The sequence below is a fragment of the Condylura cristata genome, unplaced genomic scaffold, assembly GCF_000260355.1.
Source record: "Condylura cristata isolate star-nosed mole 26May11 unplaced genomic scaffold, ConCri1.0 scaffold00004, whole genome shotgun sequence".
In the NCBI taxonomy this organism is placed as follows: domain Eukaryota; kingdom Metazoa; phylum Chordata; class Mammalia; order Eulipotyphla; family Talpidae; genus Condylura; species Condylura cristata.
The window spans coordinates 2,810,802-2,832,377 of NW_004567105.1; the positions used below are offsets into that span (position 1 = coordinate 2,810,802).

General features: G+C 43.4%; 1 protein-coding gene across 1 annotated transcript in view; it reads right to left on the reverse strand.

The window, feature by feature from the left end:
- Window positions 1–21,576, reverse strand: part of XPNPEP3 (X-prolyl aminopeptidase 3, mitochondrial) — a 42,988-nt gene that overhangs the window by 11,400 nt on the left and 10,012 nt on the right. Inside the window, exons 2-5 of the mRNA XM_012735116.1 lie at window positions 17,993–18,109; window positions 7,483–7,890; window positions 6,096–6,298; window positions 605–748 (exon numbers count right to left, since the gene is read on the reverse strand). Of these exons, the coding sequence (XP_012590570.1) occupies window positions 605–748; window positions 6,096–6,298; window positions 7,483–7,890; window positions 17,993–18,109 (872 nt within the window). The remainder of the gene's footprint in view (window positions 1–604; window positions 749–6,095; window positions 6,299–7,482; window positions 7,891–17,992; window positions 18,110–21,576) is intronic.

Genomic DNA, 21,576 nt, shown 5'->3' on the forward strand with positions numbered 1-21,576 from the left:
ATGGATCTACAGAAATACTCTGCTGAGGGGAGCAGTGAGGAGACAGGACAGGTCTGCTGCGCCATGTGGGTCACTCCCCTGCTGGTGATAGCTTCATAGCACTGACACTTAACCCCTTGTGCTATCAGGGAGGCCCCTAAATTTCCTAGGACTTTTAAGTTAAATCCAGAAGAGAACACAGAAAACCTGCAACAAGGCTGCGGAGAGACATACAGTCCCGTACAGCTAGTTTGCTTGTCCTCATCTAGATGAAAGGAATAGGGACCTTGCCTGCGTTTTTAATGACAGTGTGACTTACTCATTTCAACTTTTAAAAGAAATTGCTGCAAGCCTACATGCTCTGAAGAATGGAGAAGGATGCCAAACAAATGGTAAACTCTACAGATTTCCCCACATCCCAGGACGCGGCTGGCGACTGGGCTTGTCTCGTACTTACCACTCCCTGGGACTCTCGCCCTCGCATTACTCCAACGGCACGACTTTCCTCACACATGTGCTGCTTTGCAATTTCTTCATTTAGTTGCAGCTCTGCTTATTTTAGACTCATCTAACAAATTACCAGCGGCGTGTAAGAGCCAAATCCTCCCCACCAACATGCTGGTCACTGCCAGGACAGCCAGAAGGAAGCCACGTGCCAGTCTGTGGGCTGCCTGCACCCAACTGTTTCCACACGTCTGCAGCTCACCTTAGCGTAAAGAAAGCCTTCCCCCACTGGAGCCTTGCTGGCAAACATGGTCTCTACAAAAGCCTGCAAAGAGAGGGGGCCAGAAGAAGAGTCTCATTTGAGCCGTGTCACCTACTCAAACATTCGACATAGTGGAACTCGGAAGAAAAGCGCCCTTCTCTCCTGTTTTGTCAGCTTGAAGTTGTGACTGTGGGCATAACATGGATTTCAAGGGAGTAAAACTGCTTCCAGGCAGACTTGGTGGCGAGCGCCAGCCTTCCTGCTCAGAGTGCACACTGTGTGCTGCAAGAAGCTTTCTGCAGCCCTCGAGTGTGGCACAGGGATGGACCCTGCTGTAGCACTCCTGACCTTTGGGCTGCATAATTCTTTGTTGGGCGGGGCTGCCCTATTCAGTGTAGGGTGCCAGCAGCACCCCCATCTGCGATAACCAGATATTGCCAAATAGCCCCTGGGGGACAAAACTGCTACCCGGCTGAGAGCTGTCGGCCAAATTGTGAGGACTTTTGGTCTCTGTGATGTGCCGGGTGTGAGCACTGCACCCCCCCCCACTTTTGTGTTCCACCTTTATAAGCACATCTGTTTCTATTCACCACTGTACCCTGTTCCCGAAAGGATTTTGATTGGCTTATTTGGACAAATGTTCCAAGACAGCACGCACTTACCCCAGAGTGAAAGAAAAGCATGGCGTGGGGGGAACGGAGCTTACAAAATAACCCCACAGCACAGTGACCTGCATGATCTCTGCGCCTACTACCTCAGTTTCCCAGGAGCCAACGTGAAGAGGAGACTCGGCCTCACAATTCGCAGCGACCGTGGGACAGAAACGGACCCCGTCCAGGGATGTGCCTATGGGCCTGCAGCCGGACAGGTCTCCAGGAGGTGGTGCCTGAGCGAGTCAAGCTGCAAAGGGATGTCTTAATAACCTTCCCCAACACAAGACAATGACGTCACCAGAGTCTGACGGAGCAGCAGCAGGCAGGGTGCGCGACTGCACCCTTTTCCCTGTGGTGACGGCAGGGTTTCCTCCTGACAGGGCTTCCTGACCACCCTCCCCGAGTTGGCACCTGCACGGCTTCATTTTCTTCCCCGCGTTTAACTGCAGTCGCTGATGTGTCCTGTTTGTTTACTCTCTTCCCTCTTCTTGACTAAACTCAGGGACCTAGGGGGCTATTTTGCTACCCTGTATCTTCAGCGCCTAGAGCAGGTATTTATAGCAAGTACTGAGAACTAGCTACTGAATGAGTTAGCAATTAAAATTAGAAAATACTTATTTATATGGAGACACCTTGTTAGTGCTACATTTTTAAGTGCTTAAGAAACCTTTTTGAAAAAGGAAAAAGATGAAGATGCAGAACGAACAGGACGAAGTTCCTCCTGCTTCCTGGGTGGCCAAATGCCCACCCGTCTTGCTTTCTCTTTGCAGTGACAGTGCCCTGCAGGGGTCCATTTCCTCACAGGAGTCCATGTATCACCGGTCCAGTTCCTTCTGGCCCCCCAGCTCCAGGGTACAGGTCCTCTCTGGAAAACTCCAGGGGCAGACCAACTGCATGACAGCTGCTGCTTCCTGGCGGTCTTGTCAGGAGGCAGCCTGCGCTCCCATGTAACACCTGACCCTTCCCTAGGTGGCTCTTAAATGAGTGTATTTCAATTCTTGAAAAGTAAAATGCATTTTCTCTGCATTTCTCCTTGTGTCTCATAGTCAGAATACATCATGAAAGGACGTGTGGAGAGAAACAGCATTTCTGGATGGCTTCAGGGAAGATCTGTGTGTGTGCATGGGCGTGATGTGAGAGCTGGAGACAGTGCTATTTGGAGAGGAGGGGGAGGGACTCCAGGCAGAAGATGGCACTAGACGGTGGCCGGCTCAGTGTCTGAACTAGACAGAGGTGGAGGTATGGGAACATATGAATGGCCATTGCATTGTTCACTTTCATTGGTTAACTTTAAATAATGTGAGTTCCTCTCAACTAAAAAAAGAAAAAGCAACAAATTAGGTGTTTTCCAAGCATTCCCATTTCTAATGCCAACGACACTAATAATGGCCGTTGAACGGTGTCCTGTGGTTCCCAGCACCCTCCTTGCTGTTCCTCCACTGGACTGTGTGGTGTGTCATCCCCTTGTGGTGAGCGAGGTTATTAAAGACATTCCCCTGCACACTGCTGTTCATTACAAGAAAGGGTACGGTACAGCACCAGCCTTCACGAGAATGGCTATCACAGCGACAGGCTGTCTTTCTGTTTTGAGCTGCAAGAGATCTTTGCATATTCTAGATCCTAAAGCCTTACCAGGAGTAGGCTTGCAAATATTCTCTCATTCCGTAGGCTGTCTTTTCACTTTCTTGGAAATGTCTGTTTTTAATTTTAAGTTCACTTTACCTATTTTTCTTTCATTGCTTATTTTGGTGTCTTTAAAGAATTCATTGACACACTCAAGATCATGAAGCTTCTCCCCATGTTCAGCCTAAGAATTTTATAACCTCAGTCCTTAAGGCCTTTGATTCCCTGTGAGTTAATTTTTGGTTACAGTGTGAGGTAGAGTCCAACATCATTCTTTTGCACATGGAATCCAGTTGTCCCAGCATATCTGAATTATTCCAATTAAACATATGGGTAGGACATTATTTTGAAAGGAAAAGAGTGATTCTGATAAAGGGGATGAAAGAGAAACTACGGGAGGCGCGGCTGACTGCCAAGTCAGCAACATCTGGAACTGAGAGAACGAGAACTTGAGTTGTCAGAAAAGTGGACTGGAAGGCAGGTGTAAGCCGATGGCAGTTCCGCTAACACCCAGGGGCACGCTTGCTGTCTTCAGCACTGTCGGAAAGCAAGCTCAGAATCTCCTGCATGTAAGTTTTCCTCTCTTTGGCCAACAGGTGGAGCAGGAATCAAAGGAAAGTGGGCCACGATAATTTTGATCACAGTTAAATCTGTGAGACACACTACAAATAAGATAAGCAAGCAGGGTAAATGGATTTTTGAGGACCAAAAAAATCACGGAAGGGGTCACTCCGAGAAGGACATGAGCAGCATGTAACGTGCTGATGAGCTCTTGTTGAAAACGGCTCCTGAGAATTTTAGATCAAAGAATTTCTGGCTTGAAATACTGTTGCGTGGAGGCTCAATCTGGTTCACAGGGAAACCCCAAGTTCAGTAGGTGGGGTAAGGGCAGAGGTGGTGATGGCCTCTGTCATGTAAAGATCAGAACACGGAAGTCGCAGAGACGCGTGGTGACAGGCAGGGCTGTGCTGGCTGCGAGAAGGCAGGAAGCCCCGCGTCGGGCTTCGGCCACTGGGACAAGGCTCCACAGCAAGGGCTGCGGTGTGACTTTGCCGCTGGATCTCAGAGCACGGAAAACAGTAGTTCCAGATCTTAATTTCAACTTCTTCATGTGATTGGAAAAGGTGATACGGAGTTTGTCACTTTACAGGACAAATAAATATGGGATATGCAAAAGAATACTACTGGACCCTTGTCTTTCTGTTGCCTTAAGAGTTCACTCGTTACATATTCTAGATCTGAGGCCCACAGCAGATGAAGGATGTACAGATGTTTCCTCACCTCCCATTAGCTGCCTTTTCACTCACCTGGTAATAGTCTTTGTTTTTCATTCTGACAAAATTCAATTTACCTTGTTGATCCTAGTGCTTTTGGTGAAATATCCAAGAATCTACTGTCAACTCCAATGTCACGAAGACTTACATATATAAAAATTAACTCAAAGTGGATTGAGGACATAAACATAAGAGGCAAAACTATAAAGCTCTTAGAAGAAAACACAGGGAGACACTCCGTGACCTTGGCTTGGACAATTATTTTTGGAGATATGATCCCAAAATCCTAGATACAAAAAAACAAAACAAAACAAAACAAAACAAAAAAACAGGTAAAGCTAGACAAAAGAAAAAACAGTCATTTTGGACCTCGTCAAAAAAAATCTTTTGCTCCTCAGAGGACATTAGCAAGACAGTGAAAAGACAACAGAAAAAATATTTCCAAATGTTGTATCTGATAAGTCTCTGGTATTGGTAATAATAAAAAAAGAACAACAACAAGCAAGCACCATAATTACAAAATGAACAAAGGACCTAAATAGATATCTCTGCAAAGATGCTATACAAATGACCATGAAACACAAGAGAAGATACTTAATACCATTAGCCATTATGGAGATGAGTATCAAAGCCAAAATGAGATATCACTTCACCTCCATGAGAATAACTATTATAAGAAAAAGTATTGGTGAAGATATGGAGAAACTGGAACACTCATACATTGCTGATAGAAATATTAAATGGTGAAACCACTATGGAAAATTGTTTGACGCTTCCTCAAATAGTTAATACACAGAATTACCAAATATTCTAGCAATTTTGCTTCCTGGTCTATTTTTAGGAGAACTAAAAGCAAAGACTCAAACAGATACTTGTACATCAATGTTCACAGCAGCATTTATTCACAATAGGCAAAAGGAAGAAACAACCAAGTATTTACAACAAACTAACATATAAGTAAATAACAGGCTATATGTGGAATATTATTCAACCATAAAAAGGAATGAATTTCTGATATATACAAAATGGATGAAGCCTGAAGTTATTAGACTAAAGGAAACAAGACAGACACAAAAGGGCAACTACTGTGTGGCTCTGCTTATATTAGGTACTTATGATAGGCAAGTTCACGGTAGGTTAGCGGTTACCAGAGCCTAGAGACGAGGGGGTGGGGAGTAACTCTTAATGGCTGTAGTTTGGGAAATGAAAAAAATCTGGAAATAAGTCATGGTGATAGCTGTACAATGTGGATGTACGTAATATAATTGTTTACTTTAAAATAGTTAAAGTGGTAAATTTTACATTATGTGTATTTTATAATAAAAAGTAGCAAGCAGAAAGAAAGTAAAAAAAGGGGGCAACAATTCAGGCCCTAAAACATTTCAGTTTTTATAGGGTTAATTTAAAGTGATACAAAACAAGGAAATTAATAGTTGAAAACTTCAATATTTGACAGTAAGGTGGAGACCCGACACTTAGGCTATTGCTGTTGCTTTACTGCACCCTCTCTCTGTAACAAATTACAGATTTGTGAGCATTGTCATTCTGGATCCTTTGCGTTTCTCTAGCAACCAATGCATGTTTAAATACCACTATTATTACAACTATCAGCAGGAAAAGAAATGGAGTTGATGTATGTTGCTCCAGGGAGAGAGAAATCAGATCCAGGGTAAAAGATACAAGAGGACGGACCCACTTGACTTGCAAGCTTCTAAGCAATTCCCTAGACACATTCACTGAGCACCAAGTAGAAGGCACACATACACCTATGGAGTCACTGCTTCGGGGACACACGTGCAAGGTGCCCAGCGAATCCTATGGGCTTAGCTTTTTTAATCTGGGAAAAACTAGGAATCATACCTGTGACGTCAGCTTCCCAGCGATCTGCATTCGCTCAATTTCTGCAGGAGATTTGATGAGTCGGAGGCGCTGGATCAGCTGCTGGACAGCACGGACCTTGTTCTTGCTCCTGATTTTGACGTCAGCCAGATGCTGCATGTACTCGGAGTGAAGCTGGGCATGAGAAGGCCTCATCCAGTCATACCAAACCATATTTGTCTCCGCTTAAAATGAGAAGCCAAAAATTAAATGAAAATAAAGCTAATTGCAAGAATAAGCCATATCAGCTGATACTTGCACAGAAGTCGAGCTATTCAGTCTAAAGGGTGGCGCTGTGAGGGGCTGAGTACGAACTCTCAGGACTGAGATCTCTGAAGGATTTGATCGAAAATCATTGGAAAAGTCATTTTCTGAAAATGGCAAGAAGTTCTGAGACTGACTACTACCGTCTGAGTTCTCCGCGGCCCGAGAGCGACCCACATATGGCACACATATCCAGGTCTTCTACACAAAAATAAAAAAGACCCTACGTGGCCAAGTGAGTATTTTCTTTCAGAAGAGTCTTTGAAGGGAACAAATCCAATATATTCTATGATTGTTGGGAATGACTTGGAATTAATTCCCTTTTAGAAACTAACTGCAAATGTGGCTTATAAACCACACAAACAAAGCAGACTAACATTTTACATTATTTTAGTCTAAAATCAGCAGTAGTTTTCCATTGGTTCATCTACCCTATTCACCAAGTTTGACTCTCAGTGATTTCTGGATATGTTACAAATGGCATGTATCCCGCAGAGTTAGAGATGACAAGGAAAATGTAAGGTACTGTGGGTTCTGCAAAGTTCCAGAAAACAAATCCCAAAACATATATGTGACCATAATTTCCAGCAAATGCAGAGAAAGTGACCGCATTGAGGGACAAGAATTGACACTGAATCCGCTGGCCCTTGCCTGGCACGCAGGTGCTCATCAGTGGCGCCAGGGGCCGAGCTCTACTGAACGCTGGTTATTCCAGCAGGCGTCACCAGGTGGTGGCCTCTGACAGTGGTGACGCCTGGTCATTCTCTAAGAACACGGTCTCCTTTCGAAGAGTCGGCAAGCACAACTATGCAGGGGGCAAAGGTCTGAAATCTTGAAGTGGCCCATTTTCCTTTCTGCAAGGAAATTCCCATTCAGGGACTTCAAAGTAGGGCAGTGACAGTCTCTGTGCATGTACAACCCAATGCAGTCTTAGCAGGGAATGAAAGATTCCAGTAGCCTCTTCTTCTGGAAAAGACTTGTTCCTGTCATGTGCTAAGGAAACAGGCCATGATACACATTTTTGGAAATTTAATAATTTTGTCTAGATAAGCAAGGAAGGGCTCAATGCCAATCTGGCCAGTGACTGGCCTTCTCCCCGTGTTACCTTTCAGCTTTGGTACCAGATGTTGGAATTCTTCCAGCGTATAGGCTTCGTCGACTCCTGTCAAAGCTATGGCTCCGTCAGTGCCTGATCGCGGGCCATCCCAAAGCTCTCGACTGGGGTCTCTCCGAGGCACGAAGAGCATGGCCTTGTGAGCTGGTAACTGCTTGTCGGGGAGACTTTGAAGAACCAGGATGCTATCGGGCTCTTGGAATCCACACAGGTATAAGAAGTTGTTGTCTTGGTGGAAAGGATAGGGGATGTCGTTGCTCATGTAGAATGTAGGGTTGGAGAGCAGAATCACGGTCTGGTCTATCCCACTGTGCCCTTGTGCTTCCTGCCGGATCAGAGACATTAATTTGTGTCTGCGAAGTGCATATTCCACTTGGGATAGTCCTGGTGTCACCTCTCCTGGAAATGACAAATAACAGCGATGCTTTGCACATCCACAGAGTACGTACAGACCTAAGGGAGATGTTAAATGTTCACTTCTTCAATTTATGCCAAACCCTTTATTGTACATAGGGAATTAAGGAGATAATGAGATTTTTTTTCTTTCTTTCCTTTTTTTTTTTTTTAATTTATTTATTTAAGCACACAGAACTGAGGTACAGGTCAGAGGTGTGTGTGGCGGGCAGTGAGAGGATTCACCAGAGACAGAGTGGGGAGCAAAACAGGCCGACTGATGAAGTACACTGCTGAGGGGAGCAAGGGCGGGGCGGGGGGGGGGGCGGTTGGGGGTTGGGAGAGGTCTGCCGCATCATGTGGATCACCTCTGGGGCTGGGGATTGAATTCGCACTGAAGTGGCTGCAGCCAGCTTGCAGTGCTGAGCTTTAACCTGTTGCACCACAGGGAAGGGACTAAATGAGGTTTCTAATCTCTATTCCATTGTTAAATTTTGAAAGATATGATAGTTAAGTATGTTTCTGCAATACTTAAACTGGGTCACGACTCCTTAAAGATCTCTTCTAACTCTGCATCATTCTGTTAAATATTTAATGAACATTCTTATGTGGAAGGCATTTGTTAGGCAAATAATCAAAGTTGCTCTGAAGTTTTGGTGCACAAGGTAAAGAGAAGGGTTATATTCTCTGTGTATGATTTTCCCAAAAGAATGCAAACTGCACGAGGACACAGTTATGTCTGCTTGTCAATGTTATTCCCAGGCCCAGACTAGAATAACACCTGGAAAACCATGAGTATTTGATAAATGTATAATACATGATCTCTAGTTTTGAACGTCCTAAAGTTTATGGTTAAAAAGTTTCCCTGAATTTCAAGAGCTAGAATAAACTTCTCCTTCTGAATTCCCACACCATAATAACATCTTTCTACAAACTTTTAACTTGTTGTTTTGTATGAGCAATGAGTTGAACACACACACATTTATGTGACACCTCATGGCTGGTCAAGGCCATCTCTGTATCCTCTAAAAACTCTAATGTTCTGGGGGCTGCCATGAGAATCAAATCTAAATCATGTGGTTCTTAGGGTCTTAAGACTCCCTATAGAATCTCTGTGAGCTATGGATTCAATCTGCTTACTACAGTGCATGAGACACATCAAACTTTAGACAAACCCCTTCAAGAGTCTCAGATTTCCTTAAGCCAATCCCAGAACTCAGATGAAGAACCTCTACAGAATGTAAGTTTTGGTTCTTAATAGTAGCACCTGGCAAAACGCCTGACTGCTAGTCTCGTGGCTGGGTGAATTCGCCCCTTCTGAGCTGGAAATTACACCTATTTTCCCTCTAGGTCCCAAAGCAAAAGGAGGACTAAAATAAAAGCTGTGCCTATCCATCAGCCACTTAGCAGTAATACTGGTAAAACAACTAATGCTTATTGAGTGCTATGTGTGTGGTACTATTCTAATGATTTACCCTTATCGACTCACTTAACCCTTACAATGACCTATGATGTGGGTTACCGTTCTCTGTGGTAGCCAGTCTCCACATGCATGGCAAACTAGCTGTGAAGCACTGCTATATGAAAAAATTAGTCAAGGTGGATACTGTGATTCCATTTACAGTGTGTGTGTTTTTTAAAGAGCAAAACCTGGGGCCTCCCTGGTGGCACAGGGGTTAAAGCATCAGTGCTTTCAAGCTATTGCCAGCCACTGTGGCCTGAGTTTGATCCCACCCAGGGAGCTGACCCACAGAGCGCAGCAGACCTCTCCTGTCTGGCCTGCTGCTCCCCTCAGCAGTATGTTTTAGTCCATCTATCTGTTCTGCTCCCCATCTATCTGTCTCTGGTGAATCCTCTCACCACCCCCACACCTCTGGCCTCTACCCCAGTTCTGTATGCATAAATAAATAAACCTTAAAAAAAAAAGCAAAACTTCAGAAAAGAATCATAATTTTTATAGAGGTGTTGGGACACAATGGAAATCACCTGGTACCCCTGAGTTGTTCTCAGGACAGATGGGTAATCAATATAGCTTCAGATGGGTTCGTAATGGAAAAACGTTCAACTTAACAACACTAATATAGAGAGTTTACACTGACCGAGGAACACTTACTCTGTATTAGGCACTTGGGGTTTCAAGCAGCAAAACGTGACATGGGTGGGGAGTTGCCTCATTCTGATGCTGTGAGTAAAACTGCGATTCTTAGGACTTGTCTGGTAAACTCCAACTGAATGAAACCTTCCAAACTACATTCCTCCAGCTATCTCTTCTTCCATCAGAAAGGGAAGGACAGAGCCTCTCCCAGCCTTCAGGCCCTCACTAGTCTCAACCCACAGGGTCTTGGTTGACAGTTCCCACATCAGGGTGGCAAGAAGCCTACTTTGGACATACGGAGAAAAGTCTCTCTGTCCCTTTTGGGGACAGAGCCCACAGTGGTAAACTACAGGGAGAGAGATAAAAGAAGACCGAAATTTTCTGTTTAATATGCTTTTTCATATTATTTGAATTTTCTTTCTGTGAGTATATACTTTTATACTTAAAATCCCAAACAAACAGCAACAGAGGATAGAAAGAGAAGCCCTGAAGTCCACTCCCTACTCACAAGCTACAGTGACTCTGTCCTTCAGATCAACTGTAAACTCATAAACCTAGATTTTATTTTTTTAAAGATGTATTTATTTATGCATACAAAAACTGGGGTACAGGCCAGAGCTGTGGGGTTGGTGGTGGTGAGAGGATTATTCACCAGAGACAAGAATGGGGAGCAGAACAGGAAGATGCAAGGAAACACACTGCTGAGGGGAGCAGCAGGGATTCAGGAGAGGGCTGCTGGCCATGTGGGTCAGCTCCCTGGCTGGGGATCGACCTGGTCTGCAGTGGCTGCGGACAGCTTCATAATGCTGTGCTTTAACCCACTGCACCAACAGGGAGGGCCCATAGCCTAGACTTCACTGGGCGAATCCAACTTACATGTTCAATCTTTTTTTTTTCCTTAACAACTTTTAAATATAATTTAAATACCATACAATTCACTCATTTAAAGTGTATAAGTCAGTGCTTGTGGGATAGTCAGAATTACACCACAATTTTAGGCTATTCTGAGACAGCCTGGGTACAAGAAACCACAGTTGGCAGGGGGCAACCCCAGTCCTGGCTGCAAAGGCGCACTAATCACCTCGAGCCACTGTGGTGGATAAAAGCTTCAGATCCTAACTGGTGGTTGCTAGCTCACAGTCCCCTGGAGGGAGACGCCGAGAGCCGTAACCCTCCTGTCGGTCGCGGGTGCTGCCTGACTCTGAACAGGCCATGACGCCGTGCTCCTCCACACGGAGCTGGCCTTGAAATATCTCCTCCTGCGGAGGATCTGGGCGTCTGTTCTGCTTTCCCTGACTGGCTCCCTCAGGCCTGAGTCTCTCTAGTAAAGCCTGGCCTGGCTCAGCTACACCTAGTGCGCTCTGCTGAATTCTCTCCCTAGGGGCAAAGGGCTTCTCTTTGGGGCTGAGGCCCTGTAACAAAGCCATTCCTCCAAAGAGAAAGTCCATGCTCACCAGTGTACTCTCCCTCACCTCCCAACCCTCTGGGCCCTTGGTGACCACTAATCTGTTTTCTCTTCCAGGATCCGTCTAGTGTGGAGACTTCACATAAATGAAGCCACACACGAAGGGTGTCTGGTGACTTGGCCATCTGCTTTTCTTATCATTCCCAACTACTCTTCAATGAGTTTCTTCTTATATGTGTCCAACCTGTCTCTGCCTTCTTCCCTCACTTACGGTGTCTCTTTTTTGAAGCTTCTTCTCCCTCCATAATATATATATTGGTCCCTTTGAATTGTTTGTGTTAGAGCAAAATATTTTATTTCCATAGACACACACATCCCATGGCTGTGTATAAATGTATCCATAGAACTTTCAACAGTTAAACATTTTTTTCTAGTTTTCTTTGTTGTTTGGCTCCTCACCCTGCTTTTCCCTACCCACACCAGCTCCTGGCCTATGTTTGTGATCTAGAATGTACACTTTCCAGTCTATCTTAGCAGACACGTATACCTGCATTTCTGACTTTTCAAGCCACCAGTGTTTTACCAAAATGGAATATTGTCCAGTGTTTTATGTATCTTACTTTTCTAACATAATACCTTATGGAAACCCCTCCCACTAAGTGGTCTGGCATAGTTTCAATTTATTCTGTTTAATATTTCCTGGGGTAATGTATCACTACTTATCGACCCACTCCATTCTGGTGGGCATTCATATTGTTTATATTGTTTTAGCTTCTTTTTTTTTTTTTATAAAGATTTATTTATTTGTGCATACAGAACTGGGGTACAGGCCAGAGGCTCAGGGGCGGCGAGAGGCTTCACCAGAGAGGTACACTGCTGAGGGAGGCAGTGGGCGGGTCAAGAGAGGTCTGCCACGCCATGTGGTCACCTCTGGGGCAGGCGGGAATCGAACTCATGCAGAAGTGGCTTTTGCTTCTTAGTGCTGTGCTTTAACCTGCTGCGCCACCAGGGAGAGCCTGTTTTAGCTTCTTGCTGCTAGAGTCAACATCTTGTATTATATACTGGAACTTTTATACCCTATGTAGAGGTGTTTTTATTTCTATGGGATTGTCCCGGCAGAGAAAGTGTTGGATCAAAGACTGTTTGAGTATTCTTGGTATTCATGGTCAGTTGCTTACGTTTTCCTTGAAGTTGTCCAGTTGTTTTACCTATGTGTATTTTCCCCTCTAGCAAGTTCTGTAGTTTGCAGTCAACTGATAAAACTATTAGTTGGCAAATTTTATTTAACTTTTTACATTTATCGATATTGGAAAAATTTACATTTTTATTGATGGATTTGGTGAAAAATAAGAGGTGGGCAAGAGGGGCTGAGAGACCAACTTGAATCAGGCAAAGCAAAGTGTGGGCCTGAGAGCTCAGGCCACATTTCTCTGGTTTCATTGGCTGAGACTCTTGGGCAGGAACAGTGAACTTTGCACTAGAGCTGAAGACCAGCTTAAATGTGTATTACTCTGGTAATTATTCATGCTAAGCCTGCCGCTGTTACCCAAGATTAGAAATTTCCCAGTTTACCCGAGCAATAAATACATGCTCTTTCATCAAAGCAGAAGCTGGTTAATTGTTAGATTATCTAACTTTTCTGTCTCTTGCTTACTGTTCCCTGGGTTTTGCTTGTAATTACTTCATAGCTACAGTTCATGTAATAAAATTAAATCTAAAAAATATATTTTATGATTTAAAAGATTTTTAGAAGAAGAAAATTTAACTTTAATGACCTTTGTTCATCCACATGTTCTTTCACATTCACCGGCTAACAGAGGATGGAGTCCTCTGTTACACACACACATTAGGAATAACTTCTGGGAGAAGACAGGTTTTGTAAAACAAAGTATTTTAGTTTGGAAACCATCTTTTACACACTTAAAAGCAGTCATCTTTAAGCTGAATGCAATTTCATACACATGAAAATATGAGGAATATTTAAAACATTGGCAACATTTCCCCAAGCCTACTAATTATAACACTGCAGAGTGATGTTAGCTAGGTGCTTTCAGACTTGAAGTCTCAAAGTGACAAACGAACTCTCCCACAGGGAAGAAAAACTATCCAAAGAAAGACACCTTTCCTTTGAAGGAGGAAAAATAAAGGTCTGATAAAGCAATGAACTTTAACCCTAGAGGTAAACCTGGTAGTTAAGGCCTTTGACCGTAGAACTATTATAGTCAGTCTAATGTAAATTTCTTCTGATAAAATTGTACCTAAATAGACAGTCTGTCACCTTGTCAAACTATAAACCAGTAAGAAGCACAGTCGTCATTTTGTCATGTGGAATCCATAAAGCCTAGCAGGGTAGTCTAAGGAGCTTATTTAACCAATGGCGGTTACAAGCTGGATACAGCAAACAGCACAACCTCACAATTGGTCCTGATACCCTGCAGCCAAGAAAAGATCTTCCAGGAGACTCAGGACTGGCTTCTCAAGAGAACAAAAATATAGGTTTTCTCCATGTTTTAACACTCAAGAGAAAACCCAGAGAGAAAAGTTTTATGAAGACTGAAATGGGTGGAAAGATGCAGGCATTTGCGACAAGCTAGGTATGTATTTTAATTATTTCCTGAAATGATCTAGACTAGGACTTCAACTCCTGAATGTGAACAGCATCCTTGAAAAGAACTGTACTTAATATCAGATCGTTTTTATTCTAGTTAAGGAAGTTCATAAAATATCACTATACAGTTAGGTCAAGGAAGAGAGTACTAACAAATGTTTTCTTTATAGAGTAAAACACAGATTTCTCTGGAAAAAGTATGACCAGATTAAAAAAAAAAATACCCTGGGACAGATTTTATTTGTGTATGTTGAGCAAAAAAGCAAGACAAAAAGGATACAGATTGCATGATTCCACTGACATGAAATTCAAGAAGTGGTGAACAACCATGTTGACAGAAACAGAAGAGCAGTTAAGGATGGAGGTAGGGTGGGCCAGAGGGCATGGAGGGGGCATGGACAAACCTTCTGGACGAAACTGGTGTAACCTCTGTTAAAACCCACTGAATTCACATTTAAGGTCTGTGCAATTCACTGTAAAGTATATTTTATTTAAGAAAAGTATACCACTCTCCAAACTTCAAGAAACTTTTACTTGAAATTCCTGTTTGTTGAAATTTCTTATCAAAAATACGATGAGAAAAAGAGACTTTGAAATAGTCCTCAGAGTTTTCTCCTTGCACAGGTGCAGTTACTGTTTTGTGGTTCAGTGTGGACTGCAAGGCCTTGAGCTGGGATCCCGGCTTAACTGGCTGACTGAGTTAGCACCACAGAACTGCTCTCTGTGCCTCAGTTTCCTCAAAGGTGAAATGGAGATATACTGGTGCCCATTTCACAAGCTGATCTTGATTAGGTAACAACAAAATACTTAGGGTAGTGAGCACTATGTAAGTATCAGCTACAATTATCACCAGCTACAGAATTTACGCGTGAAGACGTGCTGCCCTGGTAATTCAAAACCAGGCTGGACCTCAAGAAGAGTAAAATTCACATGGACAATCTCTATTCCTATCCATGTAATTATTTACACAAAACCTTAAAATCTTTTGGTTTTCTTTTTACATAAGAATGAGACTCAAGTGATTCAGGAGCTTTTCTATTTAATTCTTTGAAAAATTACTGATGCTTATCTGAGGCTGATTCTTGCTAATTTTCACCTCAGAAAACTTCTCAGTAAGAATGAGAAATATGGGTGGGGAGGGAGAAGAGTGAGAAATATACACAAAGGTTAAAGAAAAAAACAGATAAACCATTATTTTTAATGTACAAATATTTAAACTTGTATTTCAAATTTTTTTTATTCCTCTAGTATTAAAAAAAGAGAGAGAAATACTCTATAATTCATACTAAAGGCAGTTTATGGAACATCACGGGTTGATAAGTGGGAGCACATTATTTCGGCTCACGGAGGCAGGACTGAATGTTCTGTCTCTCCAGACAGCCCTTGGCACAGGGACAGCACTGTCCTGAGGAGTGCCTTACAGTGCTCAGATTTCTTTAAGGAAATGATGGTTTAAAAATCTGTGTGATCACTTCTCGGCCTCTGGCTACGATCAAGTGTCAAAATCTCAATGAGGACTTGGGGGAGACCACCTGACTGTTCCCATCCAAAGCAGCAGCAGAACAGAATTCCTTTACCTCCCATGCCATTCTGCTGAATATTTTTGAAGTTATTGTTATTTCAGAAAACTGGGGTATCAAAAAGAGAAATTCAGGGAAAATACTTCCTAAAAATTCAGCAGGAGCTGACCCAGTTAGTTCACCTCTAAGATTTTAAGGAAACAATGGTCAGCAAACACAGTGCACCACGTGCACAGCCACAGTTACTCTAGAACGATTCATGCACTGAACCTCGGTACTGGTTTTCTCTGAACAAATGAAAAAACGAAAGATTATAGGGCCCTCCCTGGTGGCACAACGGGTTAGGACGCTGCACTGCCAGCTGGCGGCAGCCACGTGAGTGTGAATTCGATTCCCCAGCCCTGGAGGTGACCCACACGGCACAGTAGACCAAAAGAGCAGTGTTATTTCGTCAGTCAGCCTGTTCTGCTCCCCTCTCTGTCTCTGGTGAATCCTCTCACTGACCTGCACTTCTGGCTTGTACCCCAGTTCTGTATGAATAAATTAATTAATTACTTTTAAAAAAAGATTATACTTAATCTGCATTCTCTAATTTTCTATACTATATATTGAGGTATTTTCCAAACGTTTTAAGTACTGGCAAGTATGGGGGAAATGACCAATCTGAAATCAATGCCAATCATGAAATCTCTTGGAACAAACCAAGTACAGAACAATAAACTGGACCTCTCTGGTGGTGCAACAGGTCAAAGTGCAGCTCTGAGGAGCCAGCAGCAGCCGTTCCTTGGCTGTGGAGCTGACCCACAGGGCGCAGCAGGCCTCTCCTGTCTCCTCACTGCTCCCCTCAGCAGTGTACTTCGTCAGTCGATCTGTTCTGCTCCCCACTCGGTCTCTGGTGAATCCTTTCACCACCCCTGCACCTCTGGCCTGTACCCCAGTATGCATAAACAAATCTTAAAAAAAAAACCAACAAAACAACAAACTAACAGACAGACTTTGCTTCGGAAAAAGAGATTTTTTTTAACAAGTATTACACCCATTTAAGTCTTAAAAATAATTTACTAAATCTGCTTCACAATTATGTCCATATGTATGGCACGCCTGCATAGAGAAATAAATGACTGATACTTTGGAAACTTAACATCGTTTTTGCCTCCAAAAAGTCCTGTACACCTGATGGTTTCTTTAAGACTGATAATTGTGTCTAAAAGTTCCATTTACTTTTTAAAAAGATTTATTTATTTATGCATACAAGAACTGGGGTGTAGGCCACAGGTGCAGGGGTTGAGAGGATTCATCACAGACAGAGTGGGGAGCAGAACAGGCAGACTGACTGAAACACTTAACCCAGTGTCAAAAATCGCATGCTCAGAAGTAAAAATTAGAACAGGCACCCCAGAGCTGATATGGACATATGTATACAAATGAACATGTATTTGTAAATATTCATTTACATTCCTTTTTTTAGTTTAATTAATACACACATCATATAAATAGAGAAAGGTCTAAATACAGAGGTCATCATCTTAATAAGATAACCAGTAGTTTCAAGGCCTGGAAAATGCAGCTGACCATGTAAAAACATCTCACACAAGAAATCAATAATTTTCAAAGCTGGTAAAACTTAGTATTGATGGTACGTATTTCCTCCCCCTTTTCAGATTGAAGCAAACAGGTGGGTTGACAGTGGAGAAAAATATTTAAATACTAACTGGCTTACTATTAAGCTTACCTTACTGCTTTGAAAAACTGATTTCTTGTGTGTTTCAGTGGGGAGCTGCATTTCCTGTCTCTGCCACTTCTCAGCGGGAATTCCAGTCTGATGAGGAATCAGTAAAAGGAACCCTTACTGAGAGACACACTGTAGCATTCGCTGAGTGAGACAGTGAAAGAGTCACATGTTTCTGAGGGCAATTGAGACTATTTACATAGATATTCACACAGCATCTTACCACCCAAGCAGAAGCAACAGTTTCTATTGAAAACTGTCTTTTTGGTACATAGTATTTGATTTTACCCTACCTGCCTCTTTGGGATGCTACTTCATCATTGAGCTTACCTTTTAAAACAAAACAAAATTTGGCAAGCCTGAGTTCGAGGCCACATTTCCTAATGAGTGAGGTAGAAACCTTTATGCTTTTTTTGGTATCATCTTTATCATGGTTATCACTTTTTAACCATGTGACAATCATATCTGGGAATAGCGCATGATCTATAAATATTTTTGTTAAACAAAATTTTGAAATGAGCATTGAATACTATCAAGAAAGACACATTTTCTAAAATGTCTTTAACAGCAGCTCACAAGGAATAAAATAAAATAGAAAATCCAGTTTCTCAGATGTAACCCTTGTGACTGGTGGCCACAGCATTGGATAGCACAGCTCTACAGCTTTTCCATTGCTGTGAAAAATATGACTGGACAGCGAAGTTTAGCCAAAATACCTAAAGAGAGAAAGTTGTTCCAACTGGAGCCTTACCTGGCCTGAGGAGGTGTGGGTGTGTAAAGGGGCTGGGCTGGCCCAGGTAGCGGCTTGGGATCCTCCTCTCTGGAGTGGGCTGGAGGGAGTACCTTCGCCGGGCCCGGGACGTGCATCCTGGAGGAGAAACAGGATCAAACTGGACAACGGATCTCAAAGTTGTCACAGCATATATACATTTACCTACTGCCAGCAGCTGGGTGATTTAGAAAAACGCAACTTCCATTTCAAAGTCTGGTATGTTCCTTCCTCTCTGTGTTAACCAGAACCTACATTGGGCCCCACAAACACAGGATGAGCTGCTGTCTTGGAGTCCTGTTAATCTTCTCAAGCGGAACAGTGGTTTCTCTACACACAGCGTGACTAAGGAGCGGCGGCTCAGCAGGAAGGCTGGCGTGATCTGGGAGGTCACAAAGAAATAAGGGGGGAGAGAGGCTGCGTGAGGGGCTGGATGGGGCAAGACAGGCCATGAGTTGAAGGCTGTTTTGTTTTCATCCAAAAAGATGCCATAACTTTATTAATGATAGAAACAGCACAAACTTCAAGGTATAATCACTTTTGAAATGCCAAGGACAAAAGTCACCTGTCCATGGTGGCAGTCAGTTCCACTGCTGTTGCTCTTCAGAGCCCCATCTGCCTATGTCTGGACACCGTCACTGTGACAAAACCAACTCTATATCCCTAACTTCCACACCCGTTTAATCAATCTCTCCCGCTGTGCATTCTCCTCTTGTAGGGTTGGGACTCTGTGTTTTCTTGAATATCTGAGACAGGTTCAACCTGACCTTTGAATTTTTCAGAAGTGGCTATGGTGCTGGCTGACATAAATCCTCCATCTGTGCGTCTCCCAGAACCACATAGGATCTGAAGTTGAGCTCTGGTAAACATCTGGTTCTGTGGCAACAAAGAGGATATCCTTCTCCAGGTATGGGTCAGCGATGCAGGCCGTGCCTTCCTTTCACCCTGGCTGTCTGGTTTCACCAACCTGCACGCGCAGGCTGCGGCTGCTGCGGCCAGCGGGTCTCTGTGCTTGCCCACGAGGACCCCTGCTCCTGAGCTCCGGTCTGATTCAACACTGTCCTGTTCCAGAATCACCTCAGCCTGGGGCTGTGGTAGCAGGGAGTCTGTGGCCTCACCAGGCATGTTGTGAGGGAACCAACATAGCCCATTTGCTGATTCCTGAAGTTGGGTGACAAGCACAGGAAGTTCTCTCTAGTGGTATATGAAATTTCCCTTAGTAAAAAGTAAAGCAAACAGATAAACAGAGAAAAATACAGGAAATAAGTACTCTGGAAGGCCATCTGACGTGACCTTCCACAAAGTTTGGTCCATTTAATTTTTTGGTTAAATGAGCCTTGCTGTTCGTGTCTCCTGAGAGTTAGAGAAGGCACAGTGAAGAGATGACAGCGGACTGTTCATGCACAAGAACATTCTGGTGGGGTGATTGGGACGAAGTTACCAGCACTACATCAGCTTTTTCACCTGTAAGCAAACCCTGTCTAAGTCAAAGTCCATACAATAAGGGACACAGCTTCTTTTTAAAAAATGACAGTCGTAGAGTGTATTTGGTGCTTTCAGATGCAGCTGGTCACTGATGCTAAAGCTCAAATGACACTAACGTTTATGTACGTTCCCAAAAGTATTCTATGCACTCTGCGTGTGTTAACTTATTTAAAGCTGTGTGAGGTATTATTTTTTAATGTTATATTTTTAAGCTTGTAACATACTCATATGGATCAAATTTCAAAAGATAAAGATTTCCAGGGAGCCATGTTCTCTCCTAACTGTTCCAGTTACCCTGCACCCCTTCCTTGAGACAGCCAGCATTATATCTCCTTTGTGAAACCAGCTCTATTTGTTCTGTCCTATTCTTTACAGAGTTGAAACCTGCATTTCAGGCAACACTCCCATTTAATGAAAAAAGAGCCTTAGAAAAGGTTCAGTAACACCCAGCTGCATAACTGAGGTGGAATCATGGTTTGAGCAGCTGGGTTCTCAGTGCCATAACCAGTTGACTGCACTCTCTACACTTTAGCGGCGAAGTGACTGAATGTAAAAACTTACGCAGTCTACATTCAGATGAAATAATACTAGAACAGATGTTAATATTTTTTTTAAAGGATTTTTTTAAAAAGATTTATTTTTTATTCATACAGAACTGGGGTACAGGCCAGGGATGCGGAGGGTGATAGGATTCACCAGAGATAGAACGGGGAGCAGAACAGGCAGATCGACGAAGTACACTGCTGAGGGGAGCAGCGGGCGGGTCAGGAGAGGTCTGCCAGCCATGTGGTCACCTCCGGGGCAGGCGGGATCGAACTCATGCGGAAGTGGCTTTAGCTTCTTAGTGCTGTGCTTTAACCCGCTGCGCCACCAGGGAGGGCCCCAGATGTTTTGAGACAAAATTTGAGATGTTTCCAGTAAATTAACATATAAAATCTTGATAAACTTTAATCTGCATTCATGTAATTGAGGTTGCTTGCTGAAAGTCCTATTAGCAGCAAAGCAGGTATTCAGGTGCTATGCTAAAATATCCAGTTCAATTCAGAGGATCATTTCCTTCCGTTCGTTCTTTCAACCTCTTGAAATGCCTGGACTAATTGGTGTGTTTGTGTGGGGTCTTGTCTCTTGTTATCCCTTGTAAGCAACACTATTACTATTTCCAGAGTGTCCCCCTCCCTCTGCATCCTTTGCCTCAATCTCTTCAAAGGTATTCTTGACCAAATCAGGTAATTCCTGTCTCTGTCCTTAACGGCCAGCCTTCCCACAGGAACAATATTTGCTTAGAACTTTCTGTCTTTCAAAATACATGTCAAATGCTAGTTTGACATCTATTATGATCTGGTCTCTGCTCACTCTTCTGGCCCATTTCTCAACAAAACACAATTGCAGCCACACTTAATCATCTGATGAGCCCTAGTGAATCAGTCTGTTACAGAATTTGTCTTCAAAACTGCAGTTCTACTGGCCCAGACGGTCTCTGCTTCTATGCTGCCTTAAAATTTTTTTTATTTATACATACAAGAGCTGGGGTACAGGCCAGAAGTGCAAAGGGTGAAAGGATTCACTAGAGACAGATTAGGGATATGCTACCTTACTGCTTAAAATGTTCAGCTTAAACTGGGCCCTCCCTGGTGGCCCAAGGGATTAAAACATAGTACTATGAAGCTATCTGCAGCCACTGCAATAGGAATTCAGTTCCCAGGCCAGGGAGCTGACCCATGTGGCACAGCAGATTTCTCCTGTCCCACCTGCTACTCCCCTCAGCAGTATATTTCTGTCAGTCTGCCAGTTCTGCTTCCCACTCTGTCTCTGGTGAATCCTCTCACACTCCCACACCCCTGGCTTACACCTCAGCTCTTGTATCATAAATAAATCTTTAAAAAAAAGAAATGTCGGCCCTTCCTGGTGGTGCAGCGGGTTAAAGCACAGCACTAAGAAGCTAAAGCCACTTCAGCATGAGTTCGATCCCCACCGGCCCCGGAGGTGATCCACATGACCCGCCAGCTGCTCCCCTCAGCAGTGTACTTCCTCAATCTGTCCTGTTCCCCACTCTGTTTCTGGTGAATCCTCTCACCACCCCT